The 23,899-nt window shown below is 25.9% G+C and overlaps 1 protein-coding gene across 1 annotated transcript in view; it reads left to right on the plus strand.

The window, feature by feature from the left end:
• Window positions 1-23,353, plus strand: part of LOC129971346 (BCAS3 microtubule associated cell migration factor-like) — a 34,468-nt gene extending 11,115 nt beyond the window's left edge. Inside the window, exons 14-23 of the mRNA XM_056085019.1 lie at window positions 1,897-2,043; window positions 3,118-3,423; window positions 5,076-5,229; window positions 5,351-5,454; window positions 6,181-6,245; window positions 7,258-7,454; window positions 10,668-10,759; window positions 11,611-11,784; window positions 12,849-13,016; window positions 16,184-23,353. Of these exons, the coding sequence (XP_055940994.1) occupies window positions 1,897-2,043; window positions 3,118-3,423; window positions 5,076-5,229; window positions 5,351-5,454; window positions 6,181-6,245; window positions 7,258-7,454; window positions 10,668-10,759; window positions 11,611-11,784; window positions 12,849-12,997 (1,388 nt within the window). The 3' untranslated portion in view covers window positions 12,998-13,016; window positions 16,184-23,353. The remainder of the gene's footprint in view (window positions 1-1,896; window positions 2,044-3,117; window positions 3,424-5,075; window positions 5,230-5,350; window positions 5,455-6,180; window positions 6,246-7,257; window positions 7,455-10,667; window positions 10,760-11,610; window positions 11,785-12,848; window positions 13,017-16,183) is intronic.
• The last annotated feature ends 546 nt before the right edge of the window (window positions 23,354-23,899 follow it).

The raw sequence follows: 23,899 nt of genomic DNA on the forward strand, positions 1-23,899 counted from the left end.
TATAACATTGCAGTGAAATATGTTATCATTTATTATTTACTTGTAAAAGATTAGTCAGTTATGAATCATTTAAGCAAAATTATTTTTCCTCTCAAAATTTTTCAACTATATTTCTCTTGTGTAAAATAAAACTTTTACTCCCTGTGTTACATATTAATATATTATTATACTTTACTCTGTTGAAAAGAAAACTTACTACTTTTAAAAAAAGTGGTTTTAGTGTAAAACTATATAATATAAAATGGCTTTAAAGATTTTTTTGTCTTTAGATCTCTTTAGCAGTTGTTAAAAATATTATTATATTTTCCTGCATTCAGCATTTTTTAATTTAAACATAAGTTAGAAGAAATATAAACATTGATCATTGTTTGAAAACCTAAGTTTAAAGTATTTCTTTATTTTCTCACTGCATTTCAAAGCAATATATTAAAAAGGTTAATGTGATATTTAGCTATGGAATAGTTGGTCAGATTTTTTCTAAAAAATAGTAAAAATGTGGAAATAAGTGTTTTAATCCTGGAAAACCACAAGATATCTATTTTAATCCAAACAAATTATAAGGGAATATTATTATGATTTGAGATTGGCAGTATTTTATGAAAATATATTTTTAGATTTAAATTTTGATATGAATGTGAATTTTTCTTTATTTAAAAGTGAAACCCTGCAGCCATTTTTTTAAAGTAACTCTTGCATCATGGTTGTTTGTAAAATTATTAATTTTGCCAAAAAATAGGGATTATTTGCTTAAGTTTTTATTCTACATTCATTCAGTAGCAGATTTCTGCTTTCTTTTTGGTAGATTTTTTTAAAGAAATGTCACCTATTCAAATAATTCTCATTATATCATTTTGAGAAAAATTCTTACTGATCATTAGTCATTGGTCTCTAGAACCTTAAATCTTCCACATTGTGGGCTTTTAAATGATGGAGGGTAGTTGCCTTTCAAACCACCACAGCTTTATTTATTTTATTTTATAATTATTCTGAAGTTGGTATCTTTAAATGTTTTTATTGTTCTTTGTTGAAACCATGTCTTGGAACTTGAATAGCTTGCTTCTCAGCTGTGAGAATGAGAATATTCAAACTGTTTTATGCATTCAAGACAAGATTTTATTGAGAAAAAAAAACTATCAGGCATTTCTTTATACTTGTTGCTATTACATACAGTTATTCAAAATTAGACAGTTCAAGTAACAGTAATTAAGATCCTGAGAAGCATGGAAAGAATCAAAATCTTCTCCAACTATGAAATTATTTTTTTTTAAGTTAGAATTTAAATAGGTTGGAAAATTTAATTTAATGAATGCAGATAAATAGAACTTCTTACATTCATGTACATGACATTTTGCCCGTTTTAACTTGTAATCAAGGTAGCGCAAAGATTTTATTTTATTTACCTGGATGAAAACATATTTTAAGGAAGGAAGAAAATCTTGGTTGAGTTCTTTATTAAGCCATCCAGCTCAAATAGATTAGAAATAGTGGAGTCTTAATTTTTTTTTTCAACTTCATAACTCTCTCACAATTGCAAATAAATTAAACTAGGTGAACTCTCTTTTTTTCATCATAAACAACTTTTGTACTGAAAGTTTTTTTGATAACTGCAGAAGTTAGGGCTTAAAAGGGATTTCAACTCCTTAGCTTCCTCAGATTTTTAATCTAATCCTGCCGTATTGCTTAGGAAAGCTCTTGTCAGTTATATTCTTTCCCGCTTGTGAAATGAAAGGAGGAGGGTCCTATCTTTCTATAAATTAAATCTGACTCCACATTTTGGCTTGACCAACTGGATACTTTTCGTTTTTGTTTTGATTTGTTTTCTGATTATATAATATGAGTAAAAAATCTGATCAAAGTAGTTTCCATATTTCTCAGTTTAGTGACTTGTCATTCCAGGCCCAATAAGTGTAAGGACTCATACTTCTCCTAGAGTTGTCAATAGGTTGAGCAGGTTTCATAGAAGTGCTGGTTTGGAGGAAATACAGCAAGCTTCAACTACTGGTAGAAATAGTCCTGTTCTCTCAGGCAGTCCTAGTTCTTCTGGTGAGTTTAAACTTTCATTATTATAAAACAATCATAAACATCAGTTTAAATTGGAAAGGATGCAAATTGTTCTGTGCATTTATGTTTGTGTATGTGTGGATTTGAGAAATTGGTATTTTGAAACAAAAGGAATCTATTTTAAAATAATAAAGTTATTACAAATTTTTTCCAAAAATAAATTAAAAACATTTTATGTACAATTTCTCTCTTTAATATTTTGTTTTAGTAAAACAACATTTGTTTGCTATGATATTTGAGTGAAGAGAGGGAAACTTTGGTTTTGTTATTTAAATAGAAAAATAATTAGCAAAGATAAATTGCACTCAGATGATGTTTTTTTCCTTCTCTTCAGTTGGTGTTATTGATTTATCAATTTTTTCCAAAAATTCGTATGAGTGCTGTAAAATATTGACTCCATCTCACTTTCAAAGACTGGCATCAGGAGCACCTCATATTCCATCTCTACGCTTTTGAATTCTTGTAAGGAGAAGGGGGATGGGCATTATTTGTATGATGTATTGCAAATAAAATATATAGTGTTGTCAATGTATTTAATACATTTTAAAATTATTTAAATAGTTTATTTTCTCTATTTAATTTGTAAAAATATTTTTAGACATTTATATACTTTTGAGAAGTATTATATTCTTTTTAACATTCTATATTCTTAATTGCATTTTTGTATGTTATGAATTTTTTTTCCATTACTTGGAGTTATGTATAAAATTGATTATGACTATTTACTTTTATGAAGAACTGTATAACATAATTCATTCTAAATCACATTATATATACGTATATATAAATTAAATTGATAATATATGTTTGCTTGTTTTTTGTCAAGTACTTAAAATGCTTATTTGTCTTGTAATTTTTTTACAGTTCATCAGGAAGAAAGAAAAAAACAAAGTTTTCTGTATTTTAATATGTTACAATCTATTTAAGATATGATATATTTTAAAACTATTTGAATATATAATTTTCTCTATATTTATTTAAAAATTATTTTAGTTGATTTATATATTCCTGAGAAATATGACTTTCATTTTAACATTCTAAATTCTCTCATTTCAGGAAGTAATTTAACTAGGGCTTATGATGCACATCCAAGCATGGCTTATCAAACAAGCTTTCTTAGCCGCATGGGAAACTCGCGATTGCCACCTTATCCACATCCTACTACTATCCAACCATTAGCCCAGCTAAAACAGGCCCTGTCATTAGGTTTATCAGCTGGAGCTTCTAAACCTAGGAGTCCTGGAAAAGATAGGCTTTCTAAAAGAAAATCTTCAACATCAGAAATTGTATGCATCTCATCTGCATTTGCACCAGCTCGTGCATGGTTAGTTGGAAGCCCTAGCTTAACGAGAGACAAAAGAGGTGATTTTTTTTCAATGATTTTATGATACATTATATTTATTTTATATTTCTTTTAATTCAATTATTATTCCTAAAGGTCACTTATTTTAGTTATAGGAGTCATGAAAAGGAACTAAATTCTGATGCTGGTGAACTTAAATTTTGATTTTTATCAGTTTTCATTTTAGTATGAAAATATTGCATATTGCAATAACAATGAATTTTATGCAGAAAAGGCATGAATTTTTATTTAAGGTTTCAATCACAAAGTTTTCTCTCTCATAATTGAAAGCAAGAGAACTTCTTTATGGTCTGGACTCAATAATGATTCTTTAAAGTGTTATATTAAAGATAATTTTGAATATCTTAAATATTTTCCTTAAATGACAAGTATTTAGTTAAGTCATTGAAAAGTTGATAATTAACCCTTATGTTCATTTTGTATTGTATACCAGACATACAACTTTATAAAAATATTCTACCACTATAAAATAATTTTTTAATTTTTATGTTTGTACCCCTAAATATGTATGTTTATTATAAAATACACATGCCTAAATGTTTGTTCTTACACATTTTTATATATACATACCTATATACATTTTTTTTTTTTTTGCTTTTCTTCAAAAAAGCAATCTTGCCACGATAAGGGTTAAACTAAGTATTTGTACTCTAAAAGAATCCTGTTCTAAAGTTGCATGATTGTTGACACATATTTGTGTCATCAATCAACATTACCTGAGATTAAAGATGTATAGGAAAAAAAAAAAGATGGGACAGTGACAAATCCTTTCTAATATTATTCTCATTCTATGATTTGAGTGTATTTATAAATTAAATGAAGAGTTTTTAGTATCTCAAAGCTTAATAATTTTTACAAATTTTATAAACAATTTCTGAGTTAATTAATTTGGTAACTGCACTGAAATTAAAAACAATTTGTTAACTTTTGTTCCTACATGTGTCCACAGTGTTCTTGAAATTTAATATATACCCTGCTGGAAATCGACATTAATACAATTAATATTAATGATCTTATTACAATAATATGTCTTATTTATTTCAATCAATTTTCTTTTGGTATACAACTTAGTATGATTTATCAATATTTTTTTTAATGTGTTCAGCTTATATATTAAAGTGTGCTAAACATTGCACCTAACTATAATTTTACATTTCATAGAATACAATGAATTACTAAATGTGTTATATAATTAAAATCATTACTTTTTTTATACTTATTCGAAATATCTTTGTTTATTTTTAATAATAAGAATTGATGCAAGATTTGATTCATATGACTATTTAGTGGTAGTGATTCAAGATAAGGCTCGTATTAGATTTATAGAGGAGCCTGAAAAAAGAAAAAAAAAATATAGAGAGACCCTTAAATATAACTTGATTTATATTTATATTATTTTATATTTTAATATATATATATATACATAAACAAAGACAGGACTTCTTTTTTCACTTAAGGTGAAATATATATTTTTTTTTCATATAAGAATTTTATTAAATTTATAGTTTTACTTGAATTCTTTTGAAAGCTTGTGCACTGTATTTATGAAATTATATTCAGGCACTTTATCTCTTATTCATACATAAAATGTTTTCAATAGAAATGTTGAATACTTTTTTTATTTTGATGATAAAAATTATCTTTTCAATAGATAAGCCAGCAATGGATTCTCTTTTTGTCATCGATTTTCATGCAAATTTGACAGAATATATTTTAGAACCTAGACCTTCTACTAATTCTCCAAAAACAGATGATTCACCTATTGAGCTAGAAGTAGTTGCACATGCTCAATGGAATCTTTTAAGGTATTATCTTTTACTTTGTATTTCAAAAATGAATTAAGATTTATAATCTTAATAGGTTTATAGACTTTTTTTTAAAAAATTTAAAACAATAACTATGTTTTATTTAATTATTTTTTTCTAGGCCAACTACATCTCCAGAAGTCCAGCCACCTTTGCCAAACACTAATCCATTGATGTTTACTCCTGATACTGCTTCCCATGAGGCAGGAAGAGGCCGAAGATCTTGTGAGTACATGAAATATTTATTCTTGATCCTCACTGTAAGTCTCCCTTGAAATAACTTTTTTTATTTCTCATTAAATTGTAATTAACTTCAGAAATGAATATCTCTTGTAAAGTTTTTTTCTCCAAGAATCGAGAGTTCAACATAAATCAGAAGAACCTGCACCTCTGAGAATCAGTACAATGTTAACTAGATTAAATGTTTAATTTAGCATAATGAAAACAATATTGACCAGAATATTCCATTATCATTTGCTTTGCTTCATGTTTTATAATAATTCTCAAGAAGTGAGGTGGGGGGTGCAAAATTCAATTTACTCTTTGTCAATCTTTTATTGATTCATTAATCTTGAAGTACCATCAGCAGTAAAAGTGTGTATTTTGCAGTGGTATATCAGAAAAAGGTTCATTTGAGGCTTTATAATTTGCGGCTGCTTATAATAAACATATAAGTATTATGAACTGGAATGAAATAATAGCCATGAAAACCAGTTCCGCCAGCATTCTAACCGTATCAGAAAATAAAACCTGTCTTGAAAAAGTTGTAAACTTTTAAATATGTTTTTAGATTTCTTACCTCATCTCTCATATTATTTTATCTAGAAAATCATAATTTTTTCAATTTCATTTTACTAATAGCATTTTTTATTAAATAAAATTTTATCAGGCTCATGAAAAAATAATGCATAATCATAACTTTTTTTCTTTTTTTTTTTCCCCATCATACAGCTGAATGTGGACTACTTTCAGGTGACACAAAAGTTACTGAGTTAGAGGAAAGCTGGCTTTCTGAAGTAATTTTTATTTCAATTATCAAATATTACTTCTATATTAAAATAATTGTTATATTTGTAAAAAAAATACAAATGCAGTAATTTGTAAAAATTTAGATTGAAGTAATTATTTTTTAAATTGTTTTAGATCTATTCAGTATTTAATTTTGTGACATAAGCATGGTTTTTTTAAAGTATAATATAACTATATAAGTGTAATGAACATTTAACACCCACACATAGAATATAATATTACACATTATTTAATCTTTAATATTATTTTATGCTATGTGGGCAGCTAATTTAGTTACTTAATATATTCATTAACTTCTGTTATCATATTTTTAGATGAAAACGATGATTTTTTCCCCTCTTAGAATAGTTTATAGTTATTCCTGCTATAAATCTGCATTCCATGATTTATTGTGTAATCTAAAATTTATTGAATATTTCAATATTTTAATGAGTTGATCTAGCATAAACAGATGCGAGTATTTGGTCTTTATTGATACATTGTAATTTGATGTTCTCACTTTTTATATGACATTGAATAATCCAAGTTAAATTTGGATTTAAAACTGGTTAGTGTTTGGACTTGAGAAACAAGTGTATTTTCAATGACTGTTCTAGCATATTTTACATCATTGTAGTCTTTTGTATTGTCGTGTTATAACATAATCTGTTCTGCATTCAGCTAGATGTGAAAGCCTGTTAAAAGTTTCATCTGATATACAAATTAGATTCTTCATTAGAAAAAAATCCTACATAGTTCTTATGTACTCAAATTTGATGTGTCAACAAAGAAAAATTGAAAACCTATAGAAAAATTTTAAAAAGTCAGTACAATTAGTGTTTGAATTAAGTGTAAATTTTATGTTGATAACACTTTACAAACAACTCTTCCTTTTTCTCTTTAATCTGATTGTAAACTTTGACACTGGATATTTAGACCCTGAGAGAATATATTATTAATAAATAATGTAATTTTGTTGAGTTATTCTATTTCAATTTATAAAATTTGTTTAACTTTTAGGTTGAAATTATTACTCATGCTGGACCTCACAGGCGCCTTTGGATGGGTCCGCAGTTTTCATTTCAAACTTTTCAACATTCATCAAATACCACCGTTCTTTCATCCAACTCATCAGCTCTTCTCTCTCAGAGTCCTGAAACCCACGGTGCTCTCTCTACAGATATTTTTACAGAAGAATTGGAGGTTCAGAGTTTGAGGTAATTTTTCTTGCATATCATCAGATTCCTTTTTTTAAAATGCTATCTATATGTAATTTTATTTTGATGATTGCTGATATTGTAAATTGTCTTCATTGTAATAAATTTTAGTTTATTCCAATATGTGAAGTGAGATGAGTTTCGCTTCATTTTTGGACACATTATTATGATTATTTGTGAGAAAGTTTCTTATAAATATGTCAATAAATATTCTGTTGTGCAATTGATCTCCTTTTCTTTCATTTTTACATTCTTTTCTGACATGTTTATTTGTGAAAATATAAAATTCATTATGAACCTAAGACACCTCTAGTTACTTTATATACACTGATAAATTTAAAAGCGTCTTTTTATACCATCAGGAATTATTAATAATTTGTAAATTTCATTTTCATACTTCTTTCTTTAATTCTTAAGGTTATTGGCACATGCATGCATTTAATTTTCCTGATTGTTTTAACCAAAGTGCAAAATTTATCTGAGCATTATAACAAACCAGTGCTATGAAACATATTTTTACTATAAAAAAAAATGTCCAATCTTAAGGAGAGGACCCCTTCTCTTTTCTGCATGATGCAAAATTTGAATATAAATTATATTGATGACAACCTTTAGCTGCTAGTTTATTCATCAGTAACATTGTGTATACTTAGTTTCAAATAAAACTTATAATTCCATCAAATTGTGAGACATTAAAGCTGTGATTTTTTGTCTTGCATATCTGTGTATTTGAATCTAATGGAAGAAGAATCCCAGGTATCATAGCTCAACAAAAAACATACTTGTGCAATTCATCTAACTCCTAAATTTTGTAGTATTGTAATTTCACTTTTTTATTATTTACACATATTTTAAAAAATCTTGTAACTTATACAAATATTAAACAGAATCCTTTTTATTTAGCTTTCAGTAGTGGAAGAAAATTTTGCGATATTCTATGATACATTGAAAATAGTTTAGATTTCTGAGCATTAATGTAATCTGTAATTGGAAATTAAATAAAATAAAAAAAAATTAATTGTCAAAATTTGGGGGGGGGATGTCTGACTAATAAATTGGTATCATTAAAAAGGCAATTACTGCAAAAAAATCAACTTAATTTTTAATTACAATTCTAATTAAGTTTTTAAAAAATTTCTCCTAGATGCAAATTTTTTTCCTCCGAGGTATGTATGTGCCAAATTTGGTAACTGTATATCAAATGGTCTTTCCTGTAGAATGCCATCACCACACATATTCATCTTTGCTATTAGTAGGGATTTCAAACTACTTTGTATAAGTTAATATTTGATCCTCACAACTGAAATAAAAACCCATATTAAGTCAATCAGTAAAAAAATTCTGTTCATTGCTCAAAATATCTTACAACAAAAAGAGATTATTATATCATTTGAAAAAAAAAGAAAAGAAAATTATTCCATTTTGTTAGTGTGCTTAATATTACACGATTCTGATAAGAATGCAGCTTACAAGAGGCAAACCTATTTTAATAATTTGAGAGACATCAATGCTGTCATATTTATTACAATTCTGGTATTTCTCTGTGATTTACTCTCAATTTCATGCTTTTCCGCCCTTGACAAATATTGTCATCTATCCAAAATCAAAAACAGATACCAACTTTCAGTAGAGAGAGAATAATGAAGTTTGGGGTACTTATGTCATATTAACTATCTCTTCATTAAAAACTCATCTCCTTGCCTCTAAAGAGAGACCACTATTTGATAGATACATTATATTTTCAGGATTTAGTTCTTTCTTTTAGTTCTTTTATTTTAGGATTAGTTTTGTCCCAGAATACTTCTTAATAACTTGTTTCACTGTTTAGCTTATATAAAATGTTGGCATTTCTTTGAATTTGAAAGCAATTATGAAGAGTAAATTACAAATTGTTAACATTGTGTTTGTACATGTGTAATTTATGCTTATCAGTTTATGCAAATAATGTATAATTGCAATCAAGTTGTTGTAAAATGAAAGTTTATTGAAAAATGTTGAGAATTAAATAAAAATTCTATAAAAAAGTTGTTTTTTAGCTAATTAGATCATAAGTGTGCTTTTTCTATGTATTATTTCCAACTGTTTTCAATATATTTTTTGTGTGGATTGTAATTTTTTCATTGTTTCATTAAGTTTTTTTTTTTTTTTTTTTTTTGAAATATTAATGCTGTATGATTTTATGTGACACTTTTAAATGAACAACTTGTAGTGACTCATATTTATATAACTGTCATTTTTGCACCAGCTTTTTTCGAGGAATTTTGATTGCTATAACTATTAACTACATTTTTTTTTTTTTTAAGTGAAAAAGTGGAAACCATGGAAATGAAATTTAAATTCCGTAACAGACATCTTTATTAATTCTTCTTGCATTCAATCTCATTTCTACATATATCCATGTATCTGTAAAAAAATTATTAAAAACATCAGGCTGTATTAGATTAACTCTTCAAATGGCCAATCTGATAACTTTCTATTTTTAATCTGATAATCTTAAGATTTTTTTTTCTTTTTTGTAGTTAATATCTTTATAACTTTGAAGAATCTCATTACTTGAAGAACAGAACAAACAAATTATTAAGAACTTCTCATTGTCAGTGATTAATATTATTTAGTGACTTTGGAAATGAGTAGGAAAAAATGACAAAAACTTTTTCAACTGTTTAAATAAAAACGATATCACTGCTTGTAATTTACATAAAATGTTGTTGTCTCATATTTTAACAAAGATTTAAAGATAGCATTCTTTTTTGTAAAATTTCATATATTAAACACCAATAAAAATTAGTTAGAAAATAACTAAAATTTCTAAGAGTTTTTTTTTTTTTTTTTTTTTCCCTCCTACATTTTCTTAAAATCTAAAAAGTAACACCAATTCCATTTTTGTACATTTTAAAAAAGTACAAGTTTTGTACATTTTAAACAAGCACAAGTTAGCTAATAATGCTATTCATTATTCTACTGAAATTCAAACTTTTTTTATGAAATCCTTCACTTGCCTGCTTTGAGTTATGATTAAACAAAAAAAATTTATTTTATTTATTTATATATTTTGCTTTTATATGGTAACAAGATCATATTTTTAGACTGATATAATGTATATATTTTATAAATTTGGTGATGAATTATGCATAAATTGCTATAAAATTGTGCTACAGTGATGTGAACTAGTTTGTATGTTCTTTATAATAAGATTTCTAATGTTTTTTGTAGACCTGCAAGATCGAATCCTGTTGCAATGCCTGGAAGTCATCAAGCAGCTTCTGGCTCTCCAGGTTCTCTTCTGTTTATAGAAGCTAGCTCTGGTGAGTACTTTTGCTAAATAGAGAATTTAAATATCATTTGGAAGCAATAGATTTAAGTTAATTGAAATATTTTTTTTGAATAAACACTTAAGTTGTATGGCTGTGGATGGGAATCAAAGTTGTGGCTATTCAGTATTGTCTTCTTGATAAATAATGATTTAACATAACCAGTTATCATTTTTAAATAGTACAGGCCTTCCTTGGGTACTTGTTTATCTTTACGGTTTCAGTTTACTTCTTAATTTTAGATTATGCAATAATGGATCTATTTGTTGTTTTTCAGCTTAAGTCAAGAGCATTCCATTGTATATAAGATTCCAAGATTTTACCTAGATGATTTGCATTACTGGGTTTATTTAGCAATTTTGTGAGTATGTCAAGATGATGGGTTTACTTGGTTGTTTACAATTTATGCCAAGATCGTTAATACCGAGTAGCCAAACATCCAAGTTGGCAGGGTTTGCACTTTCTTGTGTGTGGGTAGAGAGCAGTTTTATCACAGCATGTGTAAAAATAAGCAAGCATCCTTTCTTGTCTAAACCATAATAGTTTCTCCTGTTAGATGCTATTTTTCATGCTTACACATACACAGAAGAAAAATGCATCAGAATTTATGCAGTTATCATTGTAAAATACAATGATGAAATGAAATTCTATACTTATTGTCTTTATAATTTACCTGATAAAATATTCTTGATGCAAGTCTCCTGCATCTTATAACACAGTTATTACTAGTTTTTTTGCTTCTCAGTAATGATGATGTGAATGTGTTAAATAATAGATGTAATTTTTTTAAAATTTTCATCTAGAATATTTTTAGGATGAAATTAAATTGTATGTTTTGATTTCAGGAAGCTTTGAACAATTACCTAGTATGCTGGAGGTTTGTGGCAGTTGGCCTGAAAATTGCCCAAGCATGAATGTGAACAAAGGCAAAGAAGAACAACTCAAAGAGAGCTTAGCTGATGCCATGATAGAAGATCCTTTTGATTCCTTGAGAAGTGAAGGAAGTTCGGAAACCAGAAGTAAGTTTGCTCATTTTTAAGGATTGAAACTTCTGTAAAAGTATTATAAAAGATATATTTATATATATCACTTTTTGTATTTATTCATATATATTTCCACTTCTTTATATAACATGTTAGAATTATTCTTTCAGGATTATCAGCTTTTTATATTTAACATTAGTGGCATAAAAACATAGCTGAAAAGCCTTTGGGACTCTCATTCTTCTCAGTCACATTTCTGTTGTACTTTTAATTTTTGTATCTTGCCTTGTTACTCAAATTAGGAATTTTTTTCCCTAAAAGGAAATAAAAATGTAAATAGATAATATCTAAAGTTATATTCTTTTGACTCATAATATCTAAAATAGTTGGACTTTTTTTTAATTTCAAGTTAACATTAATTTTGAATTTCAAATTAATAGGCAGATTATTTTGTTATAGTAAGTTTAAACTCTTCTGAATTTAGCTTTAAAAGTGGATAAACCTTACTTTTTAAGTTTCAATAGAGTCTCTGTTAATTGGAAAATGTTCTCTCAATAATACAGGGACAAGGGAAGGGAATCCATTAGGGACAAAACATTAAGGTTACTTATGGAACTTTTTAAAATGAAATATCATGAAGGAACATATAAATAACACCATACCTTGAGCACCTTCACTATTTTTTCTTACTAACATATGGCTGGCAATGGGAGAAAAAAAAATCATATACCAACTGCCATATATCTTTGCTTTGTCACTGCAATGGAATTTTAAGATCATATTCTTAAAAATATGAGTTAGCTACTTTGGAACTGACCTTGAAACCAAGATGGTTTGAAAGGTTATAGAAATTTATACTTAATGGCTTCTTTACAAAAAAAAAGTTGTGACCTTAAGTTTTCCATATCTTCTTATTTTAATGTGAAATTTTGGTGACAAATAAAATGATCTTGTAATTACCAAAGGAATTCTGCTAATTAATTTACAAAATATATTGAAATATGTTGTTTTATTTTTGTTTTGAGAGCCCATTCCAAATAAAAATTATGGATGTTTATTTTTTGAATTAGGGTTCAGAAAATTAAAATACTTTGTTATAGATTTTCAAGGGAGTTATGAGGAGCTCAGTTCAAGTAGTTCCCACTCAGGATCTGTGAGTCATGGATTTGAAGTTGGTGCATGCCCTCAAAGTTGCATGGATCATACTTTAGTTTTTCCTTCAAGTAGAGGATCACCAGATTCATCATAATATTTTACCCCACCTACATGTGAGTATAAGTTTAGGTATCTGTACAACCAACATCAAATTTGTCTAATAATCATACTGATTTGCTATCTTTTTTAAAGTATTAGTTGGAAGTATTTGTAAAAAAAATATATATGATTTTCTTTTTTATTAGTTGGTTTTAGTATTTTTTATGCTTTAATTAATTGAAATCTATATGAACATGTTTAAAAAATTACCCTTAAAATAGGAAAAACATTGAATTTATTTGTATAAATTTTGTTGCTTTTTTCTGTGTATCTTTCATATGCTATATACAAATTTTTCCTATTTGAGTTCTACATGAAAATCCATTTTGCATCTTAAATTCAAATCAGAATGTCTTAAATTTTTCAGTTGATGATGGCTTTTCAGACTTAATAAAATTAATTTCTGTTCAAAAGAAGTAGACTTTATTATTATTATTGCTATTCTAAAATATAGTTAATCACAATTAAAGTGGATTTTAATATGATTTCTAAACCATTCTAATGTAATTTTTTTTTCATTTTTATGTAATGTTTTTTATTCATGGTGTGTTTTATATTTATTTTATTTTTAAAAATGTGGATTATCCCATCATATTAGTATTTTATAATTATTGTTAGTCTCACTGATGTAGTAACTATCAAAATTTTTTACCTTATTCATGGTTATGCCCTGCAACTAAATAAGCATCTGGTATAAATCATTAAAAGTTTGAAATGTTCTCTAGTAATTAAATATCAGTATATTTTGTAACCTTTGCAAAGAATCCCATTTTTGCTACAAATATATGTTAGAAGCAAAGAATTGTAAGAATCTAAATCTATTACCTAACAAAGATATTGATTTTAAAAAATTTAGTTTAATTAGAACGATAATAAAAACGATATTTCCCTGGATTTCTTTATTTTCTTAATCGAATGGCATCTTCTTCAGATTGATTAGTTTTCTTTTATGTATTAATTCTAAAATATTTTTAATATCTCAAGAACTATTTATATAATATCTTTTGTATAAATAAAACATACTTTTTTAAAATTAATTTATCCATTTTATAGTTCAGTTAATCATTTTTATTTTATTCCTCAATGTTTATGTTTCATGCAGTTCATTATTTGATGAAGTTTCAGCTTCTCCCCCCACCCTCCCACCCTCAATCCTGTATCATATCTGTAAAAGTATCACAGAAATCTATTATTGCTACAATTCTCGATGCAGTGGCATGATAAATATATAATTATACTGTAAAAATACTAAGATGCGCTTTAAAGAAAATTGCTAGTACAGTTTGATATGCTACAATATTAACATATTTTTCTGTACTCATTTTTGTAACTGTGTATACTACTGCATACTTAATAAAATAAATCAGATTGGAAGCTATAAGTAAATTCAATTAAGTAAATATTACCAATTCAAAAGATGTCATAAAATTAATTTATGTTTTGGCATATAAAAGTCACAAGTTTCTTTTGTCATACACAAAAGGAAGAAAGAAAAAAGACTACTATTGTTGATTAGAATTTGCATTTAATTATTTCACGACATAAATCAATCTGAATACTATGATTCTACTAGTAATTAATTTTTACTATTTTTCATAGTGTGAACATAAATATTATACATTTTGCCTCTGCAAAATAGTACAATCAAATGCATGGAGAAATTGCAGACATCACAAAATTTCATTTGGATGTTTCAAATTTAATTGTGGATCATTTGACAAATATATCAAAATGAGGATTTATTTTTTTTATTGTAGAATAAAATAGAAAGAAAAAAATCATATTAACATAATCACTTTAAAGGGCGCAAATTATTTTTTGAAAAAATATGTATCATTTTGAATAATGAATTATTTTAAAATTGATATTGATTGATTTTTAATTCAGAATGCAGTAGTTGCTGTTTTATTAAATGTGAGTAAATGCAGAGCATGGTGTCATTGCTATTGCTATTGAAAACAATTTTTTTTACTCATCTTAAGACATAGATGCAGGTTTTGCTTTATGAATATTTTATGATTTCAATTTCATAGTAAAAAAAGGAAAGAATAATTGATGCCACAGGCTGTATTTTCAGTCATGACATATTTCAATGGATTTCATTGTTTACTGAATCAATTTTTTTCTTTCCTAAGACAAATTAGATTAATTTGCTTTTATGTTAAAATTTTACATTGTTTTTTTTTATATCTCACGCAATTTTTGTATAATTTTATTCATTTCATTATACTTTATCATGCTTACTCTATTTCACGTTGTTTATCTTTGACAGAATTATTTTATGAAATTCTGCCGTTTTTAATTTCTCTTTTACAAAGTATAGAGAGAGAGTATTGTGACTGTCAAATAATTTGAACTCAAAATTTTGGTGAATCTCCATTTTTAAACTTCCCTGAGTTTGAAAACCACATTTTTAGAAAATGTCCGTCTGTCGATCTGTGACAAAGATTTCAAAAAGGCTTTGAGATAGACGACTGAAATTTGGTGTACAATTCTTACACCATATTTGTAGATTTCTATCAAATTTTGAGCAAAATCCATTATGAAGAAGTCTTTGAATATTAGTTAACACAATAACTGCAAAATGAAAAAAAAAAAAAAAAGCTAGATGAACAAAATTTGGTACACAGATTTAAGATTTAACATCTATAGTGTGGGTACATAAATTTTGTGCCAAATCTAACAAAGGTTGGACTATTTGTTGACAACTTTTAGAAACATGTAGATAAAATAACTCAAAAATGCAGTGAATTAAATTTGGTGTATGATTTTGTAACTACAAGTGTAGTTTTTTGTAAACTTTTTGTTTTGTATGGTTGGGGAAAGTACGAAACACAAATTTGATTTTTAGATATTATTAACTTTATTGCAGGGATTAATCACCAAAAATATCATTACAGATCACACTATAGATTCAGAAAAAAAAAAAAAAAAAGGCTAATACCAGAGGTTTTAACTGTTGTATGTCACTGCCAGGCAAGGCAATCTCTGAGACCACTTGTTTTTGGTAGACCACTTCTGCTGTTTGTTCCAAGCTTGTGCTATATTTAAGTCTTAAGAAGAGAAGGAAATGAAAAAGATTTAAATTTCCAATAATATTTATTCTTCTTGCAGCTCTATTTTTTTTTAAAGAAATATTTTATTGAGTTCTTAAATGTTCATATTTGACATTTTTTTATAGAGACAAATATGCCATCTATGAAGATTGCTTATTCTCAAGTAACACTAAACTGCTAAACAACGAGGTACTTCACCCTGCTTTTTGGACTTCCAGCGAAAAATTCGTAACACAATATTTGGGGTCCATATTACCATTTTTGCTCAAAAAAGATAATGAGTACCTTTTTTAATGCATTTCCATTGAACACTGATTTTACTAATAGGTTTTGCTCCTGCTTGTAAAGACTAAAATAACCACAATGAAATATATTTTTAATTTATATTCTTCTAAGGTGAAATATTTATATGTCTCAATCTTTTGTATATATAGCACCTGTGTATTTGCTGTAATGCTGTTGAACTTGTGATCAAAAACTGGCATTTTTTATCAAAATGTTTTAGCTTTTTATCACTTGTATTGTTACATGTATATTAAGTACAGTTTGGACTGAGTCCAAATTGTTGAAAAACATTTCAGTTTTTGTTTGAAGCAGAATTTAAATCATTGTTATTGTGTTTTTTTTATGACTGAGTACTTGTGTGCAGTTTGATTACTTATATGATTTTTGTTGTTTTTGTAAGAATTGTCATCTTTTATTTCATATAGTTTCGTGATACTGACTTGATACTTTGTATCAGCTATGCAAAAATATCAGGTACATAAAAATGATACTGATGATTAATCTCCACAACATTGTTTGTTTTCAGTCTGGGGCTATTGTATTAAACTGATACTTTTATATCAAATCTGTACAGTTTCATCCAACTGATTTGATACAAAATCTACTATTGTGCTTCAACCTCCTTATTAAAATGCTTATTAGGAGGTAATTATTTTTTTAATGCTACCTATATTATTATTTCTTATTATAAGTTGGAAAAATAAGTAATAAAAGATATTCCTAATACATTATTTATACATTTTTTTACAATGCTTATTAAGCATGGAAAATTAAGGGGATTTTCCCTGAAAATAAAAGAATTTTCATTTTATCCTTTTAAATTTTTATAAAACTCCTTACTCTGTAAAAATTCTTTAAAAGAACAGATTTAAAATTAACAACTAAAGCTGTAGATGAAGAATAATTTGTGTGGAGAGATAAGACTTTAAATCTTATATCTATTAAAAGTTTTAAATAAATATGAACTGGAAAGGGATCAGCTATGGATTGTATCAGATACAAAGTATCAGTTACATCTCAGAATTGGTATCAACCTGTACCTGATGTAGCAAAACTGGTAAGCAACTCAATCCTATCATTAATGCTAAATTTTGAAATGCTTAATTTAAATTTTAAGGCAAATTTAAGCCTTTTTCTATAGTGTTTAATAATGTTTTATATTTATAAAAAACAACAATTTTTAAAAGTTTTTACAATAGCGTATATCTCTTTATGATAGGTTAATTTTACTTATCAACTCTCATAGATTCTTTTGATTCTTATTTTTATTTTAGGTTGTATTTTTTTTTTTTAATTCTGATTGAAACATGCTTATAAACAGCCAGTATTATTAAATACTTAAAATATATGCTATTTATTAAATTAGATCTGTTGATGACTAGGATTTCAGCTTAAATTACCTAGAACAAAAATTCTTTTCTATTAGAAATAGTTGATGTTTAGTGTGCATGATGCACCCAATGTATCTGTGATATAACTTGCAGTATAATTCAAATGCAGCATAATATTTCATATGTGCATACATTAATGTGCAGTACTTAATTTCATGTGTATGAATAAACAGCCGAATGCTCTGCAGATATTGGTAAAAAAAAAAGTATAATAAAATTATAAGTAATAAAGTAGAATTATGGTTTACAAATATTGCATTTATGTGTGCAAATTTGATAGCTAGTTTCACATGAATGTGTAGTATATAAAATTGTCAATTTTGGGGGGATAATAATGTTATGTTATTTTGTTGTCAGGTGTGGTATTTTAAAATTAACATTAATTTTTATGATTAATATATTTCATTGATTCTAATTAACTAATAGAATTAAAGTCTTTTGTGTGTAAAAAGTATTTTAAATAAAATCATCATCTGAATTGTTTCTTTTTTCTAAAAACATATATCCTTAATGATGAAAACTAATAACACCACAACAAATATGTGGGTTTCTTTTAAAGATATATCAATCTTGCCTAGTCATTCTAGATTAAACAGTGCATGCTATTGATTTGACTTTTATTGTTCAACCCACCGATAACATATATTTACAGGCCATATAAACATTTAATTTATGTGAAAATAATTGTTATGAATTGATCTGTTATCAGTTGAATGAAAGTTAATTTGTATATTAAGTTGTAAATTCTTTATTAAACTTAACTTAAATATATCTATGGTTATCTTATAGTTTTTTAGTGTGGTTGCCTAAATATAACTTATTATTAGTAATTCTGAAAATTTCTTACTAATTTATTGCAAGTGATGCATACAATCCCTATATAAACTTTATCTTGCAATATCAAAAACATTTATGTAAAATATGTTTTAGTTTTTATTATTATTATTATTATAAACTTTATTTTATTAATAGCATAATAAATGCTTTGTGTGATAGCAAAAATGGTGTAATTTTATGCAAAATATTTTTTTTATTATCTTTAATTATAGTTTGACTTGACATTCTAATATGTTTATCTGTCTGTGAATGAATGTAACTTAAGTACATTAAAGAAAATCTTTTCATATATTACCTTATATATTGTAAATTGCATTAAGGAAACTTTCTATGATCTTCAAAGCTTCACTTTATAATGGATTCTTATGTGATATGTATAAATCTTTATTCATTCTGATTACCATTACCTAGTCCATTCATAAAATTTCAAATTTTATATTGAAAGATTATAAAAAATTTCCATAAATTTGAACAAAGAAAAATTGTACCATGTGCTCATGCCTTTTCAAGTGTCATTCTGTGATAGATGTACGACAAAGTACAAATATAAATGTAGATCCAACGTTTTGTTTTATGAATAATTTGTACATGGGTATCCTTTTTCATGACTAGGAATTTTCAAATACTTTATTCATAGTTTCTTTACTGTCTAATTCTGTAATTCGACATGGTAATTCAAGTTTTATTTCTTATATTGTTGATTTTCAAATCATATAAAAGCAGGTGGGGAAAAAATTATTTAGTGTATTTAGAAGCATTTTCAAATAGTCTATACAGATGAATGCCCTAATTTCAAATCTTCAGTACTGGTAGTCATTGTATTTGTTTGAAAGATGCTTATATAAAAAGTTAATTTCTAAAGTTCCGAATGCATTGTTCTGTAGTTTAAAAATTATAATAAAACAAATTATTCCACATAAATGGAGATAAGGTCAGTTTTTACTGACAGAAATCGGGATAATTTAATAAAGTTTAGAAATTGAGTAAAAAATGGCATCAAACAGCAAAAAAAGATGTTACCTTTAATTCTCTGAGTCAATAGACATAAACTGCAGAAAACTTGAAATGTTGTAAGATTTACATATAAAAGGAAAATACAGATTATATTTGAAGATTTAATTATAATCTTGCTATTTTTTTCGTTGACTTTTTTTTCTTGCCAAATCATTGTAGTTCTGTTTCATTGAAAATGGAGATCAGCAATTTCAATACCACTTAAGACATGCTGAATGATAGGTGCAAACAAGAACTGTATGATAGGTGCAATATATGCTATATTAAACAGAAAATAAAATTTTTAGTACTTACATAAAATTTTTGATATTTGGTTAAAATTATTTTTATGTACTGCCTCTTAAATTATTTATCTATCAAAAAAGTTCATTTGCTTAGTGTTAAAGTTTAAAGTTTTGAAATCAAGGCATTTCATTTGACTTATTCTATAGTTTTAAAAGTGAATTAATCTATATTTGACAACTTGAGATAAATGTCAGTTTTATCTCATAAATGTATGGTAATTTTTACCAGTAACCACTTTGTAGTTTAAATATCAAAGTTTGTTGTTAGACTGGCAGTTTGAAAAAAATGAATGTATTTGAAGGTAGAAAACAGATGTTTAGTAGCCCTTCAAACCATATTACTGTGGCATGCAAAGTGTCCTAGTACAACTAGGTGTTGTTAACTTTCCTGCAAAATTACTTTCATAAAATGTTTTGCCTTATTAAAACAATATGAAATTTTTTTTTCTTTTGAAACATTTAATGCATTAAGTTTTAAACTGTATTTTTCATGAAATTGCATTATAAGATTTTGATTCATTGATTTTGCTTCCTTCAAGTGATTCATGAGCTAAAAATATAAAAATTCCTTCCATTAAACTAGCAAAAAAATTTCATAAATTGCAAGTACGAAAATTAAATGTCTTATTTTTAAGCTCAAATTGTCATTCATTTGTAAAAAAAGAAATGCAATATATTTCAATTTTTTTATTATAGCAGATTAGTTATTTACTTATTTAATTGAAATTATCATTTGAATCCAGATTATAATGCCTCTAGACTTCATTAAACTTTCTTTAACCCAAATTTAAAACAGAAATCATAGATAAACATTCTGGGGAATGCTAAATCGCATAACAGACTCAGAAATATTTAAATTTTCATCATATTTAATTATGTTGTGTCAATTAATAATTTTTTAGTAAATGCAACAATGAATAGAATAATGTATAGTAGATCATTAGTAAAATAAGCAATACAGTAATTACAAAATAAGCAAATATCTTTTCAGTTTGATAAATTATGAAAATTCATTGGCTAGCATTGAAATTTTGGTGTTTCTGCCATTTTTGTCTGCTCTTCCCCTATATGCACACACACTCAATTTTTATTGCAATTGTGCAGATTAAATGAATGTGTATTCACATTAATATATGTCAATATAATTGCACTGTGAATGTTCAATTGCTTGGTGAACTTTTTTTATATTTTTTTACTAAATAATTACCTTTTAATGCATAGTATTTTAAATGACTATATGCTTCACTTCAAATTTTATTAATAATTCTTTTTGTTATCTCTCTCTTCTCTCCTTCAATTTTTTTGTTCTGACTGCAAAGAGCATTTATAATAATCTATTAATTATTTTATAAAGGTTTATATAAAAAAATAGTTAAGTATAATGCTCTTTTAAAAATTTTTAGAACACTTTGCTAATTTAATAATTGTGATAAGGAAAAAAATATATCTGAGCCATAAATTGGAAAAAAAAAATGCTTTAAAGCTGTCTTTCAAAAATGGAGATACAACGAATTAACTTTGTTTATTTTATGACAATAATTATATGCTTTTGGCTTTAATTTTATTTCTAAATATAAGTAGAATTTGTTTTGACTGTGCTATTCAAAATGCTAATGTCTAATCATTTGATATCACAGATAATTTCCAATTAAAAATGCTTCCAATCAAGGAAAAATCAATTATTTTCAAGGATATAATTAATTGTAGAGCAGAAAAAAAATATCAATTTAATTTTCTATAAGTTGTTCTTTTTTTGGATTTTAATCTAAAATTTAAGGATGTCTTATGAATTACATTCTAAAAAACTAAATTGTTCTAGTTTGATTAAAATATAAAGTTTATTGAAAATATTTTTTAAACAATGACTTTCAAATAATTGCAAAATTTTGTTTCTTCATCCTCACAATCTTTTTGTTCCAAAACATAATTTTTATTTAAAGTATGATTTGAAGGTGTAATGATATAAGTATCATGCTGAGGTAAATAAAAATTATTCTTAAAAAAAATATATGTATAAGTATGCATTTAGTATAGTTTGAAATCTAGACATATTTAAGTCTAAAGTTAGAAATAGTTTATTTTCATTACTGTTATTTATTAATAATAATTGGGATTATATTTAATTATATAACATTTATGGTCATATTATTCATTGAGCCATAATAATAAACCATATTTATTATTAAAATCATTATAAGATGAATTTCATTCATCATTTTTTAGAAACAAAAATATTCTTGTTGATTAAAGATGTAAACATTTTATCTATTATTATACATGTATTAACTATTTATTATTTCCTTTATCTTGAAATTCAGCATTAATTTGTATTTGTTAGTATACTAAAGATAAAATTAATATTTCCAGTTTTATTATTTGACATCTTTATTATTTTTAAATGCTTTTGTTCTCCTAAGGGTCCAATTTTCAAAGAACTAGACGTTTTCTCTCACTCTTTCTATGCTCATTTTGTTTTAGAAAATACTATTTTTTCACCTGGAAATGATAAAAACCAAACATCGAAGTATCTTGAACTTACTAACGCTACCTGGTTTGGCATCTTCTAGTGCTGTAAATAGCTATAAAAAGTATAGAACAAATTTATAATTACAATCCAATATAGTAGCTTTATCTTATTATATATGAGATTATATCTTTAGATTTACATTTTATGCTTTAGCTATTCCTACTCTGACCTATATTTTTTATTATCAAAGTTTGTCATTATTATTAATTATTTACTTTTGTTTTCTAAAGTGCTAAAATGCTCATGTGCTAAATTGTTTTTATTATGTGATGACAGTGACATATATTCATGGATTAAAGTTAATGGAAATTTGTATGTTATAGAAATGTATGATTTTTTTTATTTGCACATTTATTAATGGACATAAATAATGAATATTCCAAACATTTTTAACAAATTTAAAACTTTTTTTAAATAATGAATTACATATCTTCATAAAAAGAAGAATCCATGAGTATTTGTAATATTAGAAGAATCCATGAGTATTTGTAATATAAACATTTTATAAACTATCTTAAAGCATCACAACTTTAAAGAAAAAAAATCTCTTTCAAACCCTTTCTTAGAATTTTTATATTTGAAATTTTTCACCCTCTTTGCTTATGAAAAATGTAATTTATTTGACCATTTTATTATTGTAATGGCTTATTACCTGCTTTTCTCTATTGTCTTCCACTACTGAATTTTATTAAGGTGCTTGTACGCAAACATTTCTATATTATCTTACCAAATTATTGACTATTAATTTAATTTTTATATAATCCTTTCAGTCCTCTTATCCTATCTTGTACTTAAGATGCAAGTGTATATTTTGTATATAGCCTGCTATTTGTCCATATTTATACGAGGCAATACTGTAAAAAAGAAAAAAAAAATCTTTTTAATTTGCCAAAATATCTTTGTCCATTCAAACATCCAGTTTGTAGTCATCTTGAATAAATAATGTTTAAAAATTTAGATTGTTTCCTATTTATTTATTAAATAGTCACATTCGATGACCAGCTGATTCACCGAGAATATTGATATTAAATCTTTATTATAATAAATCATATTATTATATTAAATCAATCATGCATAATTATTATATTAAATCATATTAAATCTTTTATGCATAATTTAATGTTCATAATTTCCTCGGTGAAGTATTTTTCAAGTATAAAGTTATAAAACCGTCTTTAGTGGCCTTACACTTGTTTTATTTATTGCACATGTTACTGGCAAACTGAGAAATTTGGCATTCTTTAGAATACCTTGGCATTTTATAGAAGGCTGAAAGCTGTTCGGAAATGTTTGAAACAATTAATATTCCTAGGCGTTCTATAGAATTGTAAACCAATATGAAATGCATTTTCAGTTGGTATCGAAGCTCAAAATGATATTAAGTGGAATTCAAATATAAGTATTAAATATATTTTTATACGACAGTATTAAATATATTTTATGTATATGCTATCACTGCTATATAATTAAAAACAATTTTTAAAAATAAAATGGAAGTAGACG

Source organism: Argiope bruennichi, chromosome 6 (genome assembly GCF_947563725.1).
Source record: "Argiope bruennichi chromosome 6, qqArgBrue1.1, whole genome shotgun sequence".
NCBI classification, from domain to species: domain Eukaryota; kingdom Metazoa; phylum Arthropoda; class Arachnida; order Araneae; family Araneidae; genus Argiope; species Argiope bruennichi.